At 43.6% G+C, this 27,329-nt stretch overlaps 1 protein-coding gene across 7 annotated transcripts in view; it reads right to left on the bottom strand.

Annotated features, from left to right (window-relative positions):
• Positions 1-15,464: 15,464 nt before the first annotated feature.
• LOC142699081 (EGF domain-specific O-linked N-acetylglucosamine transferase-like) overlaps positions 15,465-27,329 on the bottom strand; it is a 51,228-nt gene continuing 39,363 nt past the window's right edge. For 2 of the 7 annotated variants that reach the window (XR_012865972.1, XM_075847993.1), the window contains exons 3-5: positions 16,125-16,233; positions 15,960-16,054; positions 15,465-15,830 (exon numbers count right to left, since the gene is read on the bottom strand). Coding sequence is in view for 5 of the 7 variants with exons in the window: in XM_075847993.1 (XP_075704108.1) it covers positions 15,821-15,830; positions 15,960-16,054; positions 16,125-16,233 (214 nt within the window). In the remaining 2 variants the exon portion in view is untranslated. Of the gene's footprint in view, positions 15,831-15,959; positions 16,055-16,124; positions 16,234-17,974; positions 18,076-20,903; positions 21,117-21,219; positions 21,259-22,952; positions 23,082-23,381; positions 23,533-27,329 lie in introns of those variants that run through there. The other 5 variants (XR_012865971.1, XM_075847989.1, XM_075847990.1 and 2 more) reach the window with 5 other exon arrangements.

The following is a 27,329-nucleotide window of genomic DNA, read 5'->3' as shown; positions in this document are numbered from 1 at the left end:
TTATTTATAGGTTGTGCGCAGTTTATTTTTTGCTTTGCTTCTGTTCCATATGCCTTTTTTTCTAAATATACATTTTTGCCCCTTGCAGTTAAAGGGGTTGTTCCAAGATTAAATGTTATCCCCTGTCTACAGGATAGGACATAACATGCTGATCGGTGGGGGTCTGACCACTGGGACCCCCACTGATAACTGGAACGGTGGTCCCTTGTACCCCTGAGTAACTGGAGCGGCAGGGTGTATGCTTGACCTCCATCGTCATTAACTCAGGGGTACGAGGGACCCCCACTGATCAGCATGTTATCTCCTATCCTGTAGAGAGGGGATAACATTTAATATTGGGACAACCCCTTTAACCCCTTAATGACCGGGCCATTTTGCACGTTAATGACCAAGGATTATTTCTTGTTTTTTTACGGTTGCATTCCAAGAGTCGTAACTCTTTTTTTATTCCGTCGACATAGCCGTATAAGGGCTTGTTTTTTGCGGGACGAGTTGTATTTTGTAATTGTACCATTTTTAGATGCTTATAACATATTGATTAACTTTTATTAACTTTATTTTAGGAGAGAATTGAAAATAAGCAGCTATTCCAGCATTGATTTTCACGTTATAAGTTTACGCCGTTTACTATGCAGCGTAAATAACATGTTAACTTTATTCTGTGGGTCGGCACGATTACGGGGATACCAAATATGTAAAGGTTTTATATGTTTTTCCTACGTTTGCACAATAAAAACCCTTTTAGAAAAAAATTACTTGTTTTTGCATCGCCGCGTTCCAAGAGCCGTAACGTTTTTATTTTTCCGTCGATGTGGCCGTATGTGGGCTTGATTTTTGCGGGCCAATGTGTAGTTTTTATTAGTACTATTTTGGGGTACATAGGACTTATAGATTAAGTTTTATTTTATTTTTTATGGGGGGAATGGGAGAAAAGAGAGAATTTTGACGTTGTTTTTTGCGTTTTCTTTGGACGCCGTTCATCCGGCGGTTTAATTAATGCGTTCATTTTATTGGTAAAGTTGTTACGATTGCGGGGATACCATATATGTGTATGTGTGATTTGTTTTGACCGTTTTACTAAATAAAACCACTTTTTGGGCCAAAAAAGTAGTTTTATTTGACTTTGACTGTAATTAATTTTATTTTTTTTTCACAAACTTTATTTAACTGTTTTACTTTTTTTTTTTTAGTCCCACCAGGGGACTTCACTATGCGATGTGCCGATCGCATATATAATGCTTTGGTATACGTAGTATACCAAAGCATTATTGCCTGTCAGTGTAAAACTGACAGGCAACCTATTAGGTCATGCCTCCGGCATCGCCTAACAGGCAGATGCTGAAGGCAGACCTGGGGGTCTTTGTTAGACCCCCGGCTGTCATGAAAACCCGACGGCGACCCGCGATTTGTTTGCGGGGGCGCCGATCGGGTGACAGAGGGAGCTCCCCCCTCTGTCAAACACATTAAATGCCGCTGTCACTATTGACAGCGGCATTTAATGGGTTAAACTGCCGGAATCGGCGCGCGCTTCGATTCCGGCAGTTGCAGCAGGAGCCAGGCTGTGTATAACAGCCGTGCTCCTGCCGCTGATATATCCGTCCTCCTGCGCGAACTAGCAGCTGCTGAGGACGGATATATCCGTCCTTCGGCGTTAAGGAGTTAAAGAGGCTCTGTCACCAGATTTTGCAACCCCTATCTGCTATTGCAGCAGATCGGCGCTGCAATGTAGATACGAGTAACGTTTTTTTTTTTTTAAACGAGCATTTTTGGCCAATTTATGACCATTTTTATATTTATGCAAATGAGGCTTTCTAAAGTACAACTGGGCGTGTTTAAAGTAAAAGTACAACTGGGCGTGTATTATGTGTGTTAGATCGGTGCGTGTTTACTTCTTTTACTAGCTGAGCGTTGTGAATGGGAGTGTATGATGCTGACGAATCAGCATCATCCACTACTCTTCACAACGCCCAGCTTCTGGCTGTTCACAGACACACAGCGTGTTCTCGAGAGATCACGCTTTGACGTCACTCACTTCCTGCCCCAGGTCCTGCATCGTGTCGGACGAGCGAGGACACATCGGCACCAGAGGCTACAGTTGATTCTGCAGCAGCATCGGCGTTTGCAGGTAAGTCGATGTAGCTACTTACCTGCAAACGCTGATGCTGCTGCAGAATCAACTGTAGCCTCTGGTGCCGACACGATGCAGGACCTGGGGCAGGAAGTGAGTGACGTCACAGCGTGATCTCTCGAGAACACGCTGTGTCTGCACTGCCAGAAGCTGGGCGTTGTGAAGAGAAGTGGATGATGCTGATTCGTCAGCATCATACACTCCCATTCACAACGCTCAGCTAGTAAAAGAAGTAAACACGCCCAGATGTAACACACATAATACACGCCCAGTTGGATTTTTACTTTAAACACGCCCAGTTGTACTTTAGAAAGCCTCATTTGCATAAATATAAAAACGGTCATAACTTGGCCAAAAATGCTCGTTTTAAAAACAAACAAAAACGTTACTCTTATCTACATTGCAGCGCCGATCTGCTGCAATAGGAGATAGGGGTTGCAAAATCTGATGACAGAGCCTCTTTAAGACCTGAACATGCAGTGAATAGTTTTCAGATTATATTACTGGCTCGATGATCACATTCATTCCTAGTCTGGTCTGTGCAGTTTCGGTTTACAAATATTACGGATTGGTAGTACAGATCCAACAGACGTGGACAGAAAGCAAGTGCAGTGTGCGTTACTATACTGACTGTAAAGTGCCGCATGTGTTACTATACTGACTGTAAAGTGCCACATGTGTTACTATACTGACTGTAAAGTGCTGCATGTGTTACTATACTGACTGTAAAGTGCCGCATGTGTTACTATACTGACTGTAAAGTGCCGCATGTGTTACTATACTGACTGTAAAGTGCAGCATGCGTTACTATACTGACTGTAAAGTGCCGCACGTGTTACTATACTGACTGTAAAGTGCCGCATGTGTTACTATACTGACTGTAAAGTGCCGCATGTATTACTATACTGACTGTAAAGTGCAGCGTGCGTTACTATACTGACTGTAAAGTGCCGCATGTGTTCCCATACTGACTGTAAGATGCCGCATGTGTTCCTATACTGACTGTAAAGTACTGCATGTGTTACTATACTAACTGTAAAGTGCAGCGTGCGTTACTATACTGACTGTAAAGTGCCGCATGTGTTACTATACTGACTGTAAAGTGCCGCATGTGTTACTATACTGACTGTAAAGAGCAGCATGTGTTACTGTACTGACTGTAAAGTGCAGCATGTGTTACTATACTGACTGTAAAGTGCTGCATGTGTTCCTATACTGACTGTAAAGTGCTGCATGTGTTACTATACTAACTGTAAAGTGCAGCGTGCGTTACTATACTGACTGTAAAGTGCCGCATGTGTTACTATACTGACTGTAAAGTGCCGCATGTGTTACTATACTGACTGTAAAGAGCAGCATGTGTTACTATACTGACTGTAAAGTGCCGCATGTGTTACTATACTGACTGTAAAGTGCCGCATGCGTTACTATACTGACTGTAAAGTGCCGCATGTGTTACTATACTGACTGTAAAGTGCCGCATGTGTTACTATACTGACTGTAAAGTGCTGCATGCGTTACTATACTGACTGTAAAGTGCCGCATGCGTTACTATACTGACTGTAAAGTGCCGCATGCGTTACTATACTGACTGTAAAGTGCTGCATGTGTTACTATACTGACTGTAAAGTGCCGCATGTGTTACTATACTGACAGTAAAGTGAAGCGTGCGTTACTATACTGACTGTAAAGTGCAGCGTGCGTTACTATACTGACTGTAAAGTGCAGCATGTGTTACTATACTGACTGTAAAGTGCAGCATGTGTTACTATACTGACTGTAAAGTGCAGCGTGCATTACTATACTGACTGTAAAGTGCAGCGTGCTTTACTATACTGACTGTAAAGTGATGCATGCGTTACTATACTGACTGTAAAGTGCAGCGTGCGTTACTATACTGACTGTAAAGTTCAGCGTGCGTTACTATACTGACTGTAAAGTGCAGCATGTGTTACTATACTGACTGTAAAGTGCCGCATGTGTTACTATACTGACTGTAAAGAGCCGCATGTGTTACTATACTGACTGTAAAGTGCAGCATGTGTTACTATACTGACTGTAAAGAGCAGCGTGCGTTACTATACTGACTGTAAAGTGAAGCGTGCGTTAATATACTGACTGTAAAGTGCAGCGTGCATTACTATACTGACTGTAAAGTGCAGCGTGCATTACTATACTGACTGTAAAGTGCAGCGTGTTACTATACTGACTGTAAAGTGCAGCGTGCGTTACTATACTGACTGTAAAGTGCAGCGTGCGTTACTATACTGACTGTAAAGTGCAGCGTGCGTTACTATACTGACTGTAAAGTGCAGCGTGCGTTACTATACTGACTGTAAAGTGGCGCATGTGTTCCTATACTGACTGTAAAGTGCCGCATGTGTTCCTATACTGACTGTAAAGTGGCGCATGTGTTACTATACTGACTGTAAAGTGCCGCATGTGTTCCTATACTGACTGTAAAGTGCCGCATGTGTTACTATACTGACTGTAAAGTGCCGCATGTGTTACTATACTGACTGTAAAGTGCCGCATGTGTTACTATACTGACTGTAAAGTGCCGCATGTATTACTATACTGACTGTAAAGTGCAGCGTGCGTTACTATACTGACTGTAAAGTGCCACGTGCGTTACTATACTGACTGTAAAGTGCAGCGTGTGTTACTATACTGACTTTAAAGTGCCGCATGTGTTACTATACTGACTGTAAAGTGCAGCATGCGTTACTATACTGACTGTAAAGTGCAGCATGCGTTACTATACTGACTGTAAAGTGCCGCATGTGTTACTATACTGACTGTAAAGTGCAGCATGTGTTACTATACTGACTGTAAAGTGCAGCATGTGTTACTATACTGACTGTAAAGTGCCGCATGTGTTACTATACTGACTGTAAAGTGCCGCGTGTGTCACTATACTGACTGTAAAGAGCAGCGTGCGTTACTATACTGACTGTAAAGTGCCGCGTGTGTTACTATACTGACTGTAAAGTGCCACATGTGTTACTATACTGACTGTAAAGTGCAGCATGCGTTACTATACTGACTGTAAAGTGCAGCGTGCGTTACTATACTGACTGTAAAGTGCAGCATGTGTTACTATACTGACTGTAAAGTGCAGCATGCGTTACTATACTGACTGTAAAGTGCAGCGTGTGTTACTATACTGACTGTAAAGTGCCGCATGTGTTACTATACTGACTATAAAGTGCCGCATGCGTTACTATACTGACTGTAAAGTGCTGCATGTGTTACTATACTGACTGTAAAGAGCAGCGTGCGTTACTATACTGACTGTAAAGTGCAGCGTGCGTTACTATACTGACTGTAAAGTGCTGCATGTGTTACTATACTGACTGTAAAGAGGAGCGTGCGTTACTATACTCGTTACTATACTGACTGTAAAGTGCCGCATGTGTTACTATACTGACTGTAAAGTGCAGCATGCGTTACTATACTGACTGTAAAGTGCAGCGTGTGTTACTATACTAACTGTAAAGTGCAGCGTGCGTTACTATACTGACTGTAAAGTGCAGCATGTGTTACTATACTGACTATAAAGTGCCGCATGCGTTACTATACTGACTGTAAAGTGCCGCGTGCGTTACTATACTGACTGTAAAGTTCAGCGTGCATTACTATACTGACTGTAAAGTGCAGCATGTGTTACTATACTGACTGTAAAGTGCCGCATGTGTTACTATACTGACTGTAAAGTGCTGCATGTGTTACTATACTGACTGTAAAGTGCCGCATGTGTTCCTATACTGACTGTAAAGTGCCGCATGCGTTACTATACTGACTGTAAAGTGCCGCATGTGTTACTATACTGACTGTAAAGTGCCGCATGTGTTACTATACTGACTGTAAAGTGCCGCATGTGTTACTATACTGACTGTAAAGTGCAGCGTGCGTTACTATACTGACTGTAAAGTGCAGCGTGCATTACTATACTGACTGTAAAGTGCAGCGTGCGTTACTATACTGACTGTAAAGTGCAGCGTGTGTTACTATACTGACTGTAAAATGGTGCATGTGTTACTATACTGACTGTAAAGTGCAGCGTGCGTTACTATACTGACTGTTAAGTGCCACATGTGTTACTTTACTGACTGTAAACTGCCGCATGCGTTACTATACTGACTGTAAAGTGCAGCGTGCGTTACTATACTGACTGTAAAGTGCAGCGTGCGTTACTATACTGACTGTAAAGTGCAGCGTGCATTACTATACTGACTGTAAAGTGCCGCATGTGTTACTATACTGACTGTAAAGTGCAGTGTGCGTTACTATGCTGAATGTAAAGTGCCGCATGTGTTACTATACTGACTGTAAAGTGCCGCATGTGTTACTATACTGACTGTAAAGTGCAGCATGCTTTACTATACTGACTGTAAAGTGCCGCATGTGTTACTATACTGACTGTAAAGTGCAGCATGTGTTACTATACTGACTGTAAAGAGCAGCATGTGTTACTATACTGACTGTAAGGTGCCGCATGTGTTACTATACTGACTGTAAAGTGCAGCATGTGTTACTATACTGACTGTAAAGTGCCGCATGTGTTACTATACTGACTGTAAAGTGCAGTGTGCGTTACTATACTGACTGTAAAGTGCCGCATGTGTTACTATAATGACTGTAAAGTGCCGCATGCGTTACTATACTGACTGTAAAGTGCAGCATGCGTTACTATACTGACTGTAAAGTGCAGCATGCGTTACTATACTGACTGTAAAGTGCCGCATGTGTTACTATACTGACTGTAAAGTGCAGCATGTGTTACTATACTGACTGTAAAGTGCAGCATGTGTTACTATACTGACTGTAAAGAGCAGCATGTGTTACTATACTGACTGTAAGGTGCCGCATGTGTTACTATACTGACTGTAAAGTGATGCATGCGTTACTATACTGACTGTAAAGTGCCGCATGTGTTACTATACTGACTGTAAAGTGCAGCGTGTGTTACTATACTGACTGTAAAGTGCCGCATGTGTTACTATACTGACTGTAAAGTGCAGCATGCGTTACTATACTGACTGTAAAGTGCAGCATGTGTTACTATACTGACTGTAAAGTGCCGCATGTGTTACTATACTGACTGTAAAGTGCAGCATGTGTTACTATACTGACTGTAAAGTGCAGCATGTGTTACTATACTGACTGTAAAGTGCAGCATGCGTTACTATACTGACTGTAAAGTGCCGCATGTGTTACTATACTGACTGTAAAGTGCCGCATGTGTTACTATACTGACTGTAAAGTGCAGCATGCGTTACTATACTGACTGTAAAGTGCAGCATGCGTTACTATACTGACTGTAAAGTGCCGCATGTGTTACTATACTGACTGTAAAGTGCAGCATGTGTTACTATACTGACTGTAAAGTGCAGCATGTGTTACTATACTGACTGTAAAGTGCCGCATGTGTTACTATACTGACTGTAAAGTGCCGCGTGTGTTACTATACTGACTGTAAAGAGCAGCGTGCGTTACTATACTGACTGTAAAGTGCCGCGTGTGTTACTATACTGACTGTAAAGTGCCGCATGTGTTACTATACTGACTGTAAAGTGCAGAATGCGTTACTATACTGACTGTAAAGTGCAGCGTGCGTTACTATACTGACTGTAAAGTGCCGCATGTGTTACTATACTGACTATAAAGTGCCGCATGCGTTACTATAAAGACTGTAAAGTGCTGCATGTGTTACTATACTGACTGTAAAGAGCAGCGTGCATTACTATACTGACTGTAAAGTGCTGCATGTGTTACTATACTGACTGTAAAGAGCAGCATGCATTACTATACTCGTTACTATACTGACTGTAAAGTGCAGCGTGCGTTACTATACTGACTGTAAAGTGCAGCGTGCGTTACTATACTGACTGTAAAGTGCAGCGTGCGTTACTATACTGACTGTAAAGTGCAGCATGTGTTACTATACTGACTATAAAGTGCCGCATGCGTTACTATACTGACTGTAAAGTGCCGCGTGCGTTACTATACTGACTGTAAAGTGCAGCGTGCGTTACTATACTGACTGTAAAGAGCAGCATGTGTTACTATACTGACTGTAAAGTGCAGCGTGCGTTACTATACTGACTGTAAAGTGCAGCATGTTACTATACTGACTGTAAAGTGCAGCGTGCGTTACTATACTGACTGTAAAGTGCTGCATGTGTTACTATACTGACTGTAAAGTGCCGCATGTGTTACTATACTGACTGTAAAGTGCAGCATGTGTTACTATACTGACTGTAAAGTGCAGCATGTGTTACTATACTGACTGTAAAGTGCCGCATGTGTTACTATACTGACTGTAAAGTGCCGCGTGTGTTACTATACTGACTGTAAAGAGCAGCGTGCGTTACTATACTGACTGTAAAGTGCCGCGTGTGTTACTATACTGACTGTAAAGTGCCGCATGTGTTACTATACTGACTGTAAAGTGCAGAATGCGTTACTATACTGACTGTAAAGTGCAGCGTGCGTTACTATACTGACTGTAAAGTGCCGCATGTGTTACTATACTGACTATAAAGTGCCGCATGCGTTACTATAAAGACTGTAAAGTGCTGCATGTGTTACTATACTGACTGTAAAGAGCAGCGTGCATTACTATACTGACTGTAAAGTGCTGCATGTGTTACTATACTGACTGTAAAGAGCAGCGTGCGTTACTATACTCGTTACTATACTGACTGTAAAATGCTGCATGTGTTACTATACTGACTGTAAAGAGCAGCGTGCATTACTATACTCGTTACTATACTGACTGTAAAGTGCAGCGTGCGTTACTATACTGACTGTAAAGTGCAGCGTGCGTTACTATACTGACTGTAAAGTGCAGCGTGCGTTACTATACTGACTGTAAAGTGCAGCATGTGTTACTATACTGACTATAAAGTGCCGCATGCGTTACTATACTGACTGTAAAGTGCCGCGTGCGTTACTATACTGACTGTAAAGTGCAGCGTGCGTTACTATACTGACTGTAAAGAGCAGCATGTGTTACTATACTGACTGTAAAGTGCAGCGTGCGTTACTATACTGACTGTAAAGTGCAGCATGTTACTATACTGACTGTAAAGTGCAGCGTGCGTTACTATACTGACTGTAAAGTGCTGCATGTGTTACTATACTGACTGTAAAGTGCCGCATGTGTTACTATACTGACTGTAAAGTGCCGCATGTGTTACTATACTGACTGTAAAGTGCCGCATGTGTTACTATACTGACTGTAAAGTGCCGCATGCGTTACTATACTGACTCTAAAGTGCAGCGTGCGTTACTATACTGACTGTAAAGTGCAGCGTGCGTTACTATACTGACTGTAAAGTGCAGCGTGCATTACTATACTGACTGTAAAGAGCAGCATGTGTTACTATACTGACTGTAAAGTGCCGCATGTGTTACTATACTGACTGTAAAGTGCCGCATGTGTTACTATACTGACTGTAAAGTGCCGCATGTGTTACTATACTGACTGTAAAGTGCTGCATGTGTTACTATACTGACTGTAAAGTGCAGCGTGCGTTACTATACTGACTGTAAAGTGCCGCATATGTTACTATACTGACTGTAAAGTGCCGCATGCGTTACTATACAGACTGTAAAGTGCCACATGTGTTACTATACTGACTGTAAAGTGGCACATGTGTTATTATACTGACTGTAAAGTGCCGCATGTGTTACTATACTGACTGTAAAGTGCCGCATGTGTTACTATACTGACTGTAAAGTGCCGCATGCGTTACTATACTGACTGTAAAGTGCAGCGTGCGTTACTATACTGACTGTAAAGTGCAGCATGTGTTACTATACTGACTGTAAAGTGCAGCATGTGTTACTATACTGACTGTAAAGAGCAGCGTGCGTTACTATACTGACAGTAAAGTGAAGCGTGCGTTAATATACTGACTGTAAAGTGCAGCGTGCGTTACTATACTGACTGTAAAGTGCAGCGTGCTTTACTATACTGACTGTAAAGAGCAGCGTGCGTTACTATACTGACTGTAAAGTGCAGCGTGCGTTACTATACTGACTGTAAAGTGCAGCGTGCGTTACTATACTGACTGTAAAGTGCAGCGTGCGTTACTATACTGACTGTAAAGTGCCGCATGTGTTACTATACTGACTGTAAAGTGGTGCATGTGTTTCTATACTGACTGTAAAGTGCCGCATGTGTTCCTATACTGACTGTAAAGTGCCGCATTTGTTTCTATACTGACTGTAAAGTGCCGCGTGTGTTCCTATACTGACTGTAAAGTGCAGCGTGCGTTACTATACTGACTGTAAAGTGCCGCATGCGTTACTATACTGACTGTAAAGTGCCGCATGTGTTACTATACTGACTGTAAAGTGCCGCATGTGTTACTATACTGACTGTAAAGTGCCGCATGTGTTACTATACTGACTGTAAAGTGCCGCATGTGTTACTATACTGACTGTAAAGTGCAGCGTGCATTACTATACTGACTGTAAAGTGCAGCGTGCGTTACTATACTGACTGTAAAGTGCCGCATGTGTTACTATACTGACTGTAAAGTGCAGCATGCGTTACTATACTGACAGTAAAGTGCAGCGTGTGTTACTATACTAACTGTAAAGTGCAGCGTGCGTTACTATACTGACTGTAAAGTGCAGCATGTGTTACTATACTGACTGTAAAGTGCCGCATGCGTTACTATACTGACTGTAAAGTGCCGCGTGCGTTACTATACTGACTGTAAAGTGCAGCGTGCGTTACTATACTGACTGTAAAGTGCAGCGTGCATTACTATACTGACTGTAAAGAGCAGCATGTGTTACTATACTGACTGTAAAGTGCCGCATGTGTTACTATACTGACTGTAAAGTGCCGCATGTGTTACTATACTGACTGTAAAGTGCCGCATGTGTTACTATACTGACTGTAAAGTGCTGCATGTGTTACTATACTGACTGTAAAGTGCAGCGTGCGTTACTATACTGACTGTAAAGTGCCGCATATGTTACTATACTGACTGTAAAGTGCCGCATGCGTTACTATACAGACTGTAAAGTGCCACATGTGTTACTATACTGACTGTAAAGTGCCACATGTGTTATTATACTGACTGTAAAGTGCCGCATGTGTTACTATACTGACTGTAAAGTGCCGCATGTGTTACTATACTGACTGTAAAGTGCCGCATGCGTTACTATACTGACTGTAAAGTGCAGCGTGCGTTACTATACTGACTGTAAAGTGCAGCATGTGTTACTATACTGACTGTAAAGTGCAGCATGTGTTACTATACTGACTGTAAAGAGCAGCGTGCGTTACTATACTGACAGTAAAGTGAAGCGTGCGTTAATATACTGACTGTAAAGTGCAGCGTGCGTTACTATACTGACTGTAAAGTGCAGCGTGCTTTACTATACTGACTGTAAAGAGCAGCGTGCGTTACTATACTGACTGTAAAGTGCAGCGTGCGTTACTATACTGACTGTAAAGTGCAGCGTGCGTTACTATACTGACTGTAAAGTGCAGCGTGCGTTACTATACTGACTGTAAAGTGCCGCATGTGTTACTATACTGACTGTAAAGTGGTGCATGTGTTTCTATACTGACTGTAAAGTGCCGCATGTGTTCCTATACTGACTGTAAAGTGCCGCATGTGTTACTATACTGACTGTAAAGTGCCGCGTGTGTTCCTATACTGACTGTAAAGTGCAGCGTGCGTTACTATACTGACTGTAAAGTGCCGCATGCGTTACTATACTGACTGTAAAGTGCCGCATGTGTTACTATACTGACTGTAAAGTGCCGCATGTGTTACTATACTGACTGTAAAGTGCCGCATGTGTTACTATACTGACTGTAAAGTGCCGCATGTGTTACTATACTGACTGTAAAGTGCAGCGTGCATTACTATACTGACTGTAAAGTGCAGCGTGCGTTACTATACTGACTGTAAAGTGCCGCATGTGTTACTATACTGACTGTAAAGTGCAGCATGCGTTACTATACTGACAGTAAAGTGCAGCGTGTGTTACTATACTAACTGTAAAGTGCAGCGTGCGTTACTATACTGACTGTAAAGTGCAGCATGTGTTACTATACTGACTGTAAAGTGCCGCATGCGTTACTATACTGACTGTAAAGTGCCGCGTGCGTTACTATACTGACTGTAAAGTGCAGCGTGCGTTACTATACTGACTGTAAAGAGCAGCATGTGTTACTATACTGACTGTAAAGTGCAGCGTGCGTTACTATACTGACTGTAAAGTGCAGCATGTGTTACTATACTGACTGTAAAGTGCCGCATGTGTTACTATACTGACTGTAAAGTGCCGCATGTGTTACTATACTGACTGTAAAGTGCCGCATGTGTTACTATACTGACTGTAAAGTGCCGCATGCGTTACTATACTGACTGTAAAGTGCAGCGTGCGTTACTATACTGACTGTAAAGTGCCGCATGTGTTACTATACTGACTGTAAAGTGCCGAATGCGTTACTATACTGACTGTAAAGTGCCGCATGTATTACTAAACTGACTGTAAAGAGCAGCATGTGTTACTATACTGACTGTAATGTGCAGCGTGCGTTACTATACTGACTGTAAAGTGCCGCATGCGTTACTATACTGACTGTAAAGTGCAGCATGTGTTACTATACTGACTGTAATGTGCAGCGTGCGTTACTATACTGACTGTAAAGTGCCGCATGTGTTACTATACTGACTGTAAAGTGCAGCATGTGTTACTATACTGACTGTAAAGTGCTGCATGTATTACTATACTGACTGTAAAGTGCAGCGTGCGTTACTATACTGACTGTAAAGTGCCGCATGTGTTACTATACTGACTGTAAAGTGCAGCGTGCGTTACTATACTGACTGTAAAGTGCCGCATGCGTTACTATACTGACTGTAAAGTACCGCATGTGTTACTATACTGACTGTAAAGTGCAGCGTGCGTTACTATACTGACTGTAAAGTGCCGCATGTGTTACTATACTGACTGTAAAGTGCAGCGTGCGTTTCTATACTGACTGTAAAGTGCCGCGTGTGTTACTATACTGACTGTAAAGTGCCGCATGCGTTACTATACTCACTGTAAAGTGGCGCATGTGTTACTATACTGACTATAAAGTGCCGCATGTGTTACTATACTGACTGTAAAGTGCCGCATGTGTTACTATACTGACTGTAAAGTGCCGCATGTGTTACTATACTGACTGTAAAGTGCAGCGTGCGTTACTATACTGACTGTAAAGTGCCGCATGCGTTACTATACTGACTGTAAAGTACCGCATGTGTTACTATACTGACTGTAAAGTACCACATGTGTTACTATACTGACTGTAAAGTACCGCATGTGTTACTATACTGACTGTAAAGTGCAGCGTGCGTTACTATACTGACTGTAAAGTGCCGCATGTGTTACTATACTGACTGTAAAGTGCAGCGTGCGTTTTTATACTGACTGTAAAGTGCCGCGTGTGTTACTATACTGACGGTAAAGTGCAGCATGTGTTACTATACTCACTGTAAAGTGGCGCATGTGTTACTATACTGACTATAAAGTGCCGCATGTGTTACTATACTGACTGTAAAGTGCAGCATGCGTTACTATACTGACTGTAAAGTGCAGCGTGTGTTACTATACTGACTGTAAAGAGCAGCATGCTTTACTATACTGACTGTAAAGTGCAGCGTGTGTTACTATACTGACTGTAAAGTGCCGCATGTGTTACTATACTGACTGTAAAGTGCAGCATGTGTTACTATACTGACTGTAAAGTGCCGCATGTGTTACTATACTGACTGTAAAGTGCCGCATGTGTTACTATACTGACTGTAAAGTGCCGCATGTGTTACTATACTGACTGTAAAGTGCCGCATGTGTTACTATACTGACTGTAAAGTGCTGCATGTGTTACTATACTGACTGTAAAGTGCCGCATGTGTTACTATACTGACTGTAAAGTGCCGCATGTGTTACTATACTGACTGTAAAGAGCCATTAAAGGAGCCCTGACACAAGTTTGAACACTGACATTGTTCTTTCATTTTTGTGTTTGAATTTTGGATACACGTTGCCCTGGTCATTTTACTAGTATTTATAGCTGGGGCAATATAGGGATATTTACTACACAATTGCCTGTAGCATTATGAGACCTTGCAGTTTATAACAATGATGTTCAATAAGGGCCTGTTCACATCACCGTTCGATTCCGTTCCGTAGTCGACTCCGCTATTGATTCCGTCGGAAAACCGGAAACCAGCCGGAATGGTGACGAACGGAAGCTGTGCTGTCACTTTCACTTTTCTGTTGCGGGGTTCACCCGACAGAACCTCGGAACGGAAGCGAACGGTGATGTGAACAGGCCCCAATGTATTTTTTTGTTCACACAGCTTTAATTTTCTTGTTTCGTTTTCCAAGTTGTTTCTTACTTACAATTTTTTTTTTTTTTTTTTGTGGAGGGGGGGGGGGGGCGGGCGCCATTTCCATTTTCGCCTCAGGCAGCAGAAAAGCTAGAATCGGCCCTGCCCTTCATTCCCAGATACCACACTGCTGTCCCGGTAGAAACAACTGATGAAGAATCGATCCTGTTGCGCGGACCAGTTCCTAATCCGTGAGTGGTAATCGCTAATTGTCATGTGAAGACAGAGCAGCTCAGACTTGTGAATAATGCAAGTGTATGGGCGCTGCTGCGGGCACAGTTATGGGGGAACTGAAGCTTGACCTGTTATGGAGGCATAAAGCTGGCCATACATATGCAATAGATGTTGGCAGAGTGTTTGTTTGGCCAACAGCTATTTCACCTGATCCCACTATAAAATGATTTTTGTGCCGGTTTATTTAAATGGGGAGAGGGGGAAGAAACCGCGGCAAGATCTCTCTAACAGCGGCTTATCCCCCAGGAGAACAGAGGATCGGCATGTTTAGTCTCCATACTACAGAGATCATTGGGCAATTACATTTATAATGAAAAGTTAAAAACAATCTATTATACTTTATGTTTTAACCACCTACCATTTAAGATCTCTGCTTGCTTAAAGTAATTGGAAATATTGCTTATAATCAGAGGCTGAATCTGTCTTGATCACGCCCTGCACACACATTCATGGATCATTAATAGAGGGGGCACGGATAGGCTGAGGGGATATATTCACACATGGCAGATTTGTTGTAGAAATTTCTGACAATGTCCCGTTCATGTGAATGGGGCTTGCAAAAAATCTGACGTGTGTGAATAAACCATTAACGGGCTATGTATCTTTTTTTGCCATTCAGTGACAGCAATCACAGATCTTAAAAATGGTAAGAAATTGAGGCACTGAACACATTGTTAGGTTACATAACTTTTAATTATACAGTGAATGAGATTTTTATAGAAAACTGGAAACCCTATTTAGAAAGGGGTTGCTTTGGAGAACGCCAAGGGACCAAAGTGAATAAGCGGATTACGGGGCGTCCAGTGGCAGCACCCCCAGATAGCTGTAATCCGAGAGGGAACCTGGAGGAGAGTGTTCCTTTTCCCTGCAGCGCCACCACAGGAGAAATGAAGCATTACACAGTTCCCAATTAAATAAATGGTCTGTCCGTGAAATGCGTTGTTGTGCTGGGTCCTCCAGTGAGGGACGCTCTTTGAAGCCCCTTAACGCTCTGGCTAATAGACGAGGATCCTGAATGAGGGACTACACCAATAACTCAGAATTCCCTAATAAAGTAATTAAAAAAAAATATATATATATTTTTTTTAAAACAGACATCCCCTTCAATGTGTTTAAATATTATTTTTAATATTATTGTCAACTGGACCAATAGTTCAATATGAAGCACTACAGACCTGTCTTGTGGTTGTCTAGGATTTCGTAAGTCCAAATAAAGGTTGGTGGCTCGGCAGTGCAGGAGGTGGCGGGAACAGGCCAAGAGAGAGTCTCCCTGTAATAAAGAGACATGTCAGACAATCTGGATTACCAGTCAGAAGAAGCAACGCACAAGACAGACCGACCTGCTCACGTGGATGACAGAAGACTTGTGCTTCAGCCAAACGCTCCATAACGTAACCAAAGTCTGCCTGTCTCCAAAATACTTCTTGAGCGCCTTCCAAGTTCTTTGCCCTAGGGGAACAAGATCACATTAATCATGGAATAACGGCTGGAGTCATTACTTGTTATACATATTTCTTACATGCCAAGATATCTGCACCAACATCTCTACTGAGCATCTTCTAGCGACCCTATAAACGCTGTATTAATGGCTGCAATAATGACCACAAGATGCCCAGAGGGCTGGAGAATAACTTGCCATATAGACCTTTCACTGTCTCAGTCTCTCCTGAATGATTACAGAAGTTGCCACCAGGGGGAGCTTGATGCAGTTGTAATCATACAGTTCCCAATGACTTCAATAGGAGCTTTATAAATTTGTACACCGTGAGCTCCCTCTAGTGGCAGCTGAAAGCAGCCAGAATGTTATCATTTAAAGGGAACCTGTCATCTACATTATGCTGCTCACTTAGGGCATCATAATGTACTGACAGACACACTGATTTCTGCTGTCTGTCACTTATTTGCTAAAGTGAAGCTGTTTTTAAGAACTTCACCACCGCTATAGAAAAGACACCATTATTTACGAGCTGCTGCTACCTCCGCCCACTCGCCGCTGATTGACAGATTTCTACCTAGAAGGCCCTGTTCACACAGAGTTTTTTTTGCAGGTGGAAAAATCTGCCTCAAAATTCCTTCTGAAAATTTGAGGCAGATTTTGACGTGCCAGCATAACACTTGCCGCAGTTTTTGCTGCGTTTTTCGGCCGCGGCCATTAAGCGCCATGATGTCAATGGGAGGTCAGAGATGGAAACGCCTAAAGAAAGGGCATGACGGTTCTTTTTCCCGAGAGCGCTTTTTTCTGCTCTCCCATTAAAATCAATGGGAGGCGTTTTCCGAAGCGGTTTCTGCGTCAAAAACCGCGCCAAAAAACTCCATGTGAACTTGGTCTTACTGTGCATGGGTAAAATGTAACACAAAATGGTAGTGACACAGTTACGTCACCACCGTAGATCACCCGGAATGTAGCCATTACTGCCCAAGACCACCACAGATTATACGGCTATATTCTGCAGACCCTATTGTGTATGAGTGGCACTCTGCATGGTACTACATTGTATAGGTGGCACTAATCTGGCATTGATGGCGCTACCATCATGGGCACTCTAGCTCTTACTGATTTATTTGTGTGCTGTATAGCGAGATTATATATTTCTAAAGTGCGTCTGTCGCCAAAATGCAGTTTTCCTATGGCTTTGGGGCAATCATTATAGAGTAATATGATAAATATATCCTGCACCATGTGACTGGGATTTTCTTGTGTCTATCAAGTGTCTGCGCGCTCCGCGTAACATGTAAAAATCCCCCCTCCTTTACAAAATCATGTGTACACCCCCGATACAGATATTTAGGCTGACTGTATCCATGTAGAACTGGGGTAGTATTGCCCTTTAAGATTCCAGTATCCAGACCTTTAGTTGAAAATGAAGAGATTCTAGAGATCATTTTTATTACATGTTACTAATGAAACAAAAGTTATAAAATAGTGTCTCGGGCCCCATGTACATGACCGTGCCCGTAATCACGGTCTGAAATTTGCAGGCCGTGGTCCATTATAAAGTATGGGAGCACGGTACGTAAAATAAAAAAATAGGACATGTCCTATGTTTTATGGAAGGTTTCTACGGCACGGACATTGTCCCGTAAATATATGGGAAGGTGTCCGTCGGCCATAGAAATGAATGGGTCCGTAATTACGGATGAAATGTACGGTCGTGTGCATTGAGCCTTAGGATGTAAAACAAGCATATACCAACCAGCGTCGACCTGGTCACAGACCGGATAACTGAACCTGCGCTCCTTCCTGCACGACTTCTCATAACTCCAGCAGGAATCTAGTTGTGTCAGGAATTCCTAAGGGCGGGTTCACACATAGCGGAATTTCACTTAAATTCCGCTGCGGACACTCCGCAGCGTTAATCCGCAGCGGAGCCGTTTCTCCATTGACTTTCACTTTAATTTAGCAGTGTTCGTTTACACGATGCGTACAATTCCGCTGCGGAGCATAGGCTGCGGAGCGGAATTTGGTGTCCGCAGCATGCTCTGTCTGTTGCGGAGCAGTGGCGGACTGGTTGCGGACTCATGGCGGAATTTCTCCATTGACTTCAATGGAGAGTCAAAATTCCGCAATGAAGTCCGCAGATCTTATGTGTGCTGCGGAGCGTATTGTTTTTACTACCATGACATTTCTTCATTCTGGCTGGACCTATGTATTTCTAGGTCTACAGCCAGACTGAGGAAGTCAATGGGGCTCCCGTAATGACGGGAGCGTTGCTAGGAGACGTCTGTAAATAGTCACTGTCCAGGGTGCTGAAAGAGTTACGCGATCGGCAGTAACTGTTTCTGCACCCGGGACAGTGACTACCGATCTCAATATACATGTATCTGTAAAAAAACATATAAGTTCATACTTACCGAGAACTCCCTGCGTCTGTCTCCAGTCCGGCCTCCCAGGATGACGTTTCAGTGTAAGTGACGGCTGCAGCCAATCACAGGCCAAGCACAGGCTGCAGCGGTCACATGGACTGGAGCGTCATCCAGGGAGGTCGGGCCGGATGCCGAAAGAGGGACGCGTCACCAAGACAACGGGCGGTAAGTATGAATTTCTTTGACTTTCACTAGGGAAAGTGCTGTCCCTTCTCTCTATCCTGCACTGAATAGGGAGAAGAGAAGCACTTTTCCTGCAGTCCGCAGCGGCCAGTCCGCATCAATTTTCTGCACATTTTGTGCAGATCCGCTGCAGAATCTGCAACGCAGATTCTGTGCGGCATTGATGCGGACAGTTGCGGAGGAATTCCGCCATGTGTGGTCATGCCCTAAAAGGTACAAAACCCTTCATGAGCTGAGAGAGAAAAATCACAGACTGATTTGTAAGGATCCGGGTCTCTCCTTGTCTACAAGCACACATTACCTGTAAGAAGCCTTTTTACATGTTCTCCACTATGTACAGATGTAGCCACGTTTATCTTGACTGATAACTTGCTGCAGTGTGAGCTCACACAACAAAAGCCATTGAAAAGGTAAAGTAAGGGTATGTGCACACGACCTCTTTTCAGACGTAATGGAGGCGTTTTACGAATTACGCCTGAAAAGACGGCTCCAATACGTCGGCAAACATCTGCCGATTGCTTGCAATGGGTCTTATGATGTTCTGTGCAGACGAGCTGTCATCTTACGGCGCGTAAAATGACGGCTCGTCAAAAGAAGTGCAGGACACTTCTTGGGACGTTTTTGGAGCCGTTTTCTCATAGTCTCTATTGAAAAAAGCTCCAAAAACGGCCATAGAAAATGCAGCGAAAAACGCGAGTTGCTCAAAAAAAAATTGAAAGTCAGGGGCTGTTTTCCCTTGAAAACAGCTCCGTATTTTCAGACGTATTTTGTTAATCGTGTGAACATACCCTTAAACTGTCTTGCCACTGTATTTAACGCGTTAAAAGTGAAGATAAAGACGGCTACATCTGTATACAGACCACATAAAGCACAAATGGCGTCATGTATGGGACAGCGAACTCCCCCGACTGCTCCATAACCTTGGATGCTGAAACAGCCACAGGTGCATGTTTACTGCTATAGGGAAAAGAGATAAGCGGCAACTAAACAACCGTTTACTATACTGTTTATCTCCAAGGAACAAAGGATTGAAAGATACCCAATCCCTGTTTCTCAACAGAACAGTTAGGCCTGTTCACATCAGCGTTGCTTTCTGTTGAGGGGTTCCGTTCCGAGCCGTGTTGCCATTTTTAACAGCCGATTTTGTATCCGTTTTATTCCCTGTCCGTTTTAAAATCGGATGAATTTAATTTGTAATTTTTTTGCCACACACTTCCCTCTGTAGGTAATGCCACACAGACACCCTTGTAGCTAGTGCCACACAGCCCCCTGTAGGTAATGCCACACAGCCCTCCTGTAAGCAATGCCACACAGCCCCCCTGTCGGCAGTGCCACACAACCCCCCTGTCGGCAGTGCCACACAACCCCCCTGTCGGCAGTGCCACACAACCCCCCTGTCGGCAGTGCCACACAGACCCCCTGTCGGCAGTGCCACACAGCCCCCCTGTCGGTAATGCCACACAGCCCCCCTGTAAGTAATGCCCCCTTGTACATATAGTCACCCCCCATAGATGGCACCCCCCCTACTTTCATGTAGGGGACGGCTCCAGGAGATGTCCCTCACTTCACTGTCCATATATGGACAGTGAAGTGAGGGACTTCTCCTGGATCGGAATCCCCGACCACATCGCAGGGGATTCCGCTTCAGAAGTCTGTGGCGTCACTATGTCCATATATGGACACAGTGAAATCACGGACTGCTCCTGGAGCAGAATCCCCAATCCCCGGCCACAACGTTTCCGAAGCTGTGGCCGGGGATTGGGGATTCCGCTCCTACAGGAAGCAAAAAAAAAAACCTCACATGCAGAAGGACGAGAGAGCGAGCAACGGAAGACACGGCCGTCACTTGTAGCACATTCAAGTGATGGCCATGTATAACCCGGCTACATAGACTTCTATGGGAGCCGGGTGAACGGCCGAAAATAGGGTATGTCCGATTTTTTGACGGCCGGCAAAAAATCGGTCGTGTGAATAGACCCATTAGGGGTCTATTGTTCCTACTGCGGCCGTGTAACGGCCGGAAAACCCTGTCGTGTGAATAAGGTCTTAGGCTTAGGTATGGTAGGACTTACTCTAAAAGGACAGTGGGGGTCTTGACTGCAGGATCTGGCCATATCCTGGTTATTGTGCAAGAAGTAGGGTAAGTGCCCGGCTGGTAGATTGATCTTCTGATAAAACAGGGAAGAGACATTCTGGTCTGCAGAGACAATCAGGCTTTGAGCAGCAAGGTTTACTATGTGTAGTAATAGTCCAGAGATTGTATAGACCATGACAGCGCTCAGCTTCTAGAAATAAAACAACGCAAAACATTAAGAAAAAATGAAGAATACACAAATGGAAAATAAAGGTTCCCTGATGATAGTCTGATGACATGATACCCCCAGCGACCTGCTCAAATCTTGTGGGAAACGGTCAGGAAGTGTTCAATTTCCCTGCAGCACCACCACTGGAGAAATGAGGCATTACACAGTTTCCATTGAAGTCAATGAGCTGTCTGTGTAATGCAGGAACGTGCTGGGTCCTCCAGACCTAGAAACGCTCTCTGCAGTCGCTCAACTCTGGCTAATAGATGCGGGTCCTGAGAGGAGGTTAATCTTCTATTAACTTAGAACTCCTTGATACAGTATTTATAAAATTGTCTCATCACAGTCAATCCCCTGTATTATGAGAGCCACGGCGGTAATCCAGCGATCGCCATGGGTCCGTCTCCAGGGACCCCAGTCACATTCAGCTAGTTTACGATCGGCTACTCATTTTTCCTGCAGCAGCCACTACAGGGAGAATGTGGTATTACATTCCAGCTATTCTGATAACTATCCTATACATTTCAATTGCCGCCATATATTACTACATTCTCCGTAGGTAAAACATGCGGCTGTCCCACAACTCCCCCCAGACATAACAGCTGATCGCTGGGGGTTCGAGCAGCTAGACCAATGGCTCCCTCCCTCTGAGGAGGGGTTGGGACACAATTGTCTGGTGGGTTACCTTTATATCTTGAGGCCAATAAAAAACTATAATGCGGAAGTTAATAGAAAATTAGCCAAGTCACTTCTGACATTCTTTGGCCATGGTTAAGGGGGGGGGGGGGTACCCATTTTCAAGTGTTAAGGATATGTTCACACACTGTGTTTTCGGGAATATTTTGAGGTGTAAATTCCTTGAAATATGCCTGAAAAACGGTAGCTAAACCCCTACAAACTGCTTTTCGTTCAGACGGGGCATTTTTTATGCCGCCGTTTTAAAAAATGGTGTGTAAAAAAAAACGGCGCGTAAAAAGAATGCGGGTATGTTCACACAGCCTATTTTCAGCAGAAAATACGGAGGCTGAATGCCTCAAAACATCTACCCATTGATTTCAATGGGAAAAACAGCTTTTTGTTCCCACAGGACGTTTTTTTTACGCACCGTTTGTAAAAACGGCACGTAAAAAACGCCCTGTAAAAAAGAAGGGGATGTTACTTCTTGAGCAGTTTTTCATTGGGTCAATAGAAAAACCGCTCCAAAAAACGGCCGCAATAAACGCATCAAATAACGCTTGATGCATAAAAAACGACTGAAAATCAGAGGCAGTTTTCCCTTGAAAACAGCTCCGTATATTACAGCCGTTTTTTGTTAAGCGTGTGAACTTAGCCTGAGCTGTCACTTCTTGAGCTCCGTCATTTTCAGCTGTTTTTGATTCTGCATGTGAACATACCCGGAGGCTACGTTCACACGCTAAACAAAATACGGCTGTAAAATACGGGGCTGTTTTCAAGAGAAAACACCCACTGATTTTCAGCCGTTTTTTAAACCAGAAACGTTTTCAAGGCGTTTTTTGGAGCAGTTTTTCTATTGAGAATGAAAAACGGCTCAAGAAATGACATGCACTTCTTTTTTACGGGGAGTTTTTTTTACGTAGAAACGGAACACCTCTGGGTTTTGCACTAGCGTGGCACATGTTATCTAGAGACACTTGTCAAACATGTCTTATAAACAACACAGAAAACTTCATCATTAACATTATTACTCGCCATAAACGATGCTGTATCGTCACTTTCCGCACTTGTACCCATCTATATAACACTACTGAGTGATGCACTTTTTAATTCTCTGGTAAAAAAAATCTAGTTCAAAGAGACCTGCAGGATCTGCTGAGATTTGTAGTCCCCATTGCAGGGCGCACAAGTGGAGACAATATTAAGGATTTATCCAAACTGCTGCAACAGAAAAGTGGAGTAATTGTCCTTAGCAACCAATCAGGTTGCTGTTTTCATTTTCCAAAGCCTCTCTGAAAAATAAGAGCTGGAATCCGATTGGTTGCTATGGGCAACTACACTTTTACATTGCATCAGTTATAAATCAACCCCCCCCCCCCCAAAAAAAATAAATAATCCTGTACTCCGCAACCTGAAACTACAACTCTCAGCCTTCGGCTGTCAGAGCACGCTGGGAGTTGTAGTTTTGCCACAGTCTGACAGCCACAAGTTGCAAATGAATAAATACAGCGACACTGTTGACGCTATGAGGATGTATCATGGCTGTGATCCCTTCATCCATTATTCTCTTACCCGGGTCCAGCTGTTCAGTGTCCGGCCGCATCACCCCTCAGTCTCCGGCTTGCTGTGTAGCAGGAGGCAGGGCCGGCTCTAGTCTCCGCCGGAAACCCGGGGCGGTGATAGGGAGGAGGGTAGTCACCCATTGGAAGGGTGCGGAGGAGACCCGCCTCGTGTGTAGTGACGGGTGTGTTGCGGTATAGGAGCGAGGACAGGGACGGTGCCCATAAGAGCGGAGAGCAGCGAGTACCCGGCACAGTCGGGGGGGGGCACGGCACAGATGGCAGAATACCCTCCCTTTACCGTGTGCATCCAGTGTAGTGCTCCCCAGTGGCGTAACTACCGCCGTAGCAGCAGTAGCGGCTGCTACGGGGCCCGCGGCATGAGGGGGCCCCCACCATGGCCGGAGGCTCCGCTAGCAGCCGCTATGGCTGCTACAGCGGGACGCGACTGAACACTACGGCAGAGCGGGGAGGTATCTCCCCGCTCTGCCATTAAGGGGTTCAAATCTGCACCTAACCGTCATTGCTATTTGTGTTGGGACTGGTATCCCTAAATATTGCACTACTTCTGCTATGGTTATGGGACTGTTACTTACCATTAGATTTTATTATTTACTTCCTATTACTTCTCTGTTTGGGAGGCTACCTCCTACCATTGTTCATATATCTCTGTAACAATTTCTACAGTTTGACTTTATTGTATTGCACTGCGTGCAAACTTTTGCAGTTTTGTGAAAATGTTTTATCTGCTCTGTTTAATTTCTAATAAAAAATTTTGATAACGAAAAAAAAATATATTGTATTACGGTCTGTAGCCTTTGGTGGGAATATATTAACCTTTCTACAACAGTTTACTAGCGTAGAAAATTCACAAAAGTCAAAATTTTGGGGGGCAAACAATGGGCGGGGCTTAGCAGAAATGGCCAACAATTTTACTATAATTTACGCCAGTAACTGATGTAAATTATAGCAGAAATCTATATGTATAGTGCGGCGCAGATTTATCTCTGGGGGGCGTAACAAGGCAAAGGTCGGTGCCAGACCCATACCTCCCCCCAATCAGACTTTATGCCCCCCCAATCAGACAATAAAATAGATTTTAAAAATGTACTTACCTCACCACTGCGATACTCCCTCCCGGATCCCCTCAGGCTCTTACAGCATGCCGCAGCACGTAGAAAGTACTGATGACAGGCCGCGTTGCAGCTAAAAGATGCGACACATTTATTAAGAGTCGTTCGCCTGTTAATAAATGTGTTGCATCTTACTCCAGCAAACTGTTTAATAGGACTGGTGTATGAAACGCCAGTATTAAAGGGGTTTTCCATGCATGCCCGACACCCGGACCTCGCACCGATCCGCCACTCCAGCTGCCTCCGGGCACCGAACAACACTGCCGGAAGCAGATGGCTCAGGTCAAAGAATAGAGGCTGAGCTGCAGTTCTGCCGAACGGCCGCTATGCAGTAGTCGGAGCCATCTGCTTCCGGCAATATTGTCCAGTGCCCGGAGACAGCTGGACTGGTGTATCGGTGCGGTGTCTGGGTGTAGTAACGTTTGTTTGCCCCCCCACACACATTACCGACGATATCATCAATCGGCGCTTGTTTTAATGGTCAGTGTCGGGCCGTCTAAAAGGATCTTTACTTCCTCAGACACTATACTCCAGTCTACAGACACCACCATAACTAGGCATTGGAACCAACCCTCCCACCTTAGCGGGTAAAGATTAACCATCTAAAAGGTTCATACATACACATAAGGGCTAAAGGTGAAAACACAGAGGTGCTCACCATATATCCAGCGTATAACTGTGTCCTCCAAATCTTAGGAGTGCACGGAGCAGGAGTTGTTCTAGATTCCTGTTTATATCCCAGACACGTTCATACCATTTTAGACAATGAATCAACATATCGCAAACTTGTGGTGAAACCAAGCACCACATGTAAAGAATCTTTAAAAAATCTGCTAGAAGAATGAATTGGATTAGGAGTATTAGCCAAGAAACAGGCAGAATACTTACTGATAGAATTCCCTATTGTTCCCATATTCCATGGGATGCCAAAAATCCATAACTTTGCATGGTCTTGGGTTATCTGTGACGTAGTTGGCTAATACCCCTGCAAACCGGCCTGCTGGTACTACTGTCAGGGGCCTGGCCACAGAAGTAAAATAAAGTGGGCAGCCACCGCTCATCAAGGTTATGATCAGCGGTAATTGGTTTGTAGAAAGGAATGGGACCCATGCAGAGGCCAGAAGCGGCGGCCAGTTCTGCAACTTGGTGAGTGACTCTGTTTTAAAGCAGTAGATTCAGTTTAATTATTTTTTTTATGTTGCCCCTTCTCTCCCACCTTCCCACCGGTCTCCCTCCCTTTCCCCACCCCAGATGCTGGTCAAGCGTCATATCCACTCCGGCCCAACTCCCGCCTCGGCCACCTCCCGTTCTCTTAGCCTACTCCTCCGCCCGCTCACAGAGTCCCTGACACTTTGCGTCCTGCTCCCATCCCACGACTTTCCGTTGCCACCTCTCCAAATCCCCTAATAATGGGGGACCAAGATGTATGTCCTCAAATGGAATTCCACTGACTGTATGAGGCCCAGAAATTTCTGATTGTGGCCCTACCTGCATACCACATATTCCGGCAATCAAGGCAGTGGAATTCCATTTGAGGAAATATACCAGGTATTCCAAATGTCTACAAGAATTTCTTTTAATGTCAGTGGAGTATCTGCGCTCACATAATTTTTTCTGCCTTGATAGTTTTATTTTATTGCAAACAGAAGACGCCCTGATGGGGTCAAAATTCTCCCTCTCCATGGACAATTTGTTTATGACATGGTGGGAGAACAACATTTTTTCAGCCAATAATCCCTTTTACGAGTGGATTGTGTGGGATGGACGCTACATCGACGATCTTTTTTTTGTTTATGGGTCATGATGTGGTGTCTGTACCACCATTTATGGAATACAATAATACCAATATATTTAATTTACAATGTTACAGGCTCGGCATCCATGGATTCTGTTACCTTCTTTGAGATTACGTTACAGGGGAATTGTAATACAGAAAAGGAAACATTTTGTGAACCCTCTTCGGGCACTACAGTCACCCAGCTCACACCATCTAGGCAATACCTACAGGGGAATTTATAAGATCTAGGATAGCCTGCTCAAATGACAAGACATTTCACAACCAATGTATAAATATTGACCGTGGATTACATTTTACAGGATATTAACAATGAATGTTAACCCGTTAATGACCAGGCCATTTTGCGCGTTAATGACCAAGAATTATGTCTTGTTTTTTCACGGTTGCATTACAAGAGTCGTAACTTTTTTTTTATTCCGTCGACATAGCCGTATTTGGGCTTGTTTTTTGTGGGACGAGTTGTATTTTGTACTTGTACCATTTTTAGATGCTTATAATATATTGATTAACTTTTATTAACTTTATTTTAGGAGAGAATTGAAAATAAGCAGCTATTCCAGCATTGATTTTCACGTTATAAATTTACGCCGTTTACTATGCAGCGTAAATAACATGTTAACTTTATTCTATGGGTTGGCACAATTACGGGGATACCAAATATGTAAAGGTTTTATATGTTTTCCTACGTTTGCACAATAAAAAGCCTTTTAGAAAAAAATTACTTATTTTTGCATCACCGCATTCCAAGAGACGTCATTATTTTTTTTTCCTTCAATGTGGCCGTATGTGGGCTTGATTTTTGCAGGCCAATGTGTAGTTTTCATTAGTACTATTTTGGAGTACATAGGACTTATAGATTAACTTTTATTACATTTTTTTATGGGGGGAATGGGAGAAAAGAGAGAATTTTGCCGTTGTTTTTTGCGGTTTTTTTGGACGCCGTTCATCCGGAGGTTTAATTAATGTGTTCATTTTATTGTTGAAGTCGTTACGATCGCGGGGATAACATATATGTGCATGTATTATTTGT

The sequence above is a fragment of the Rhinoderma darwinii genome, unplaced genomic scaffold (assembly GCF_050947455.1).
Source record: "Rhinoderma darwinii isolate aRhiDar2 unplaced genomic scaffold, aRhiDar2.hap1 Scaffold_127, whole genome shotgun sequence".
NCBI classification, from domain to species: domain Eukaryota; kingdom Metazoa; phylum Chordata; class Amphibia; order Anura; family Rhinodermatidae; genus Rhinoderma; species Rhinoderma darwinii.
The sequence above is the reverse complement of the archived record's forward strand: the minus strand, read 5'-3'. Positions and strand labels throughout refer to the sequence as shown.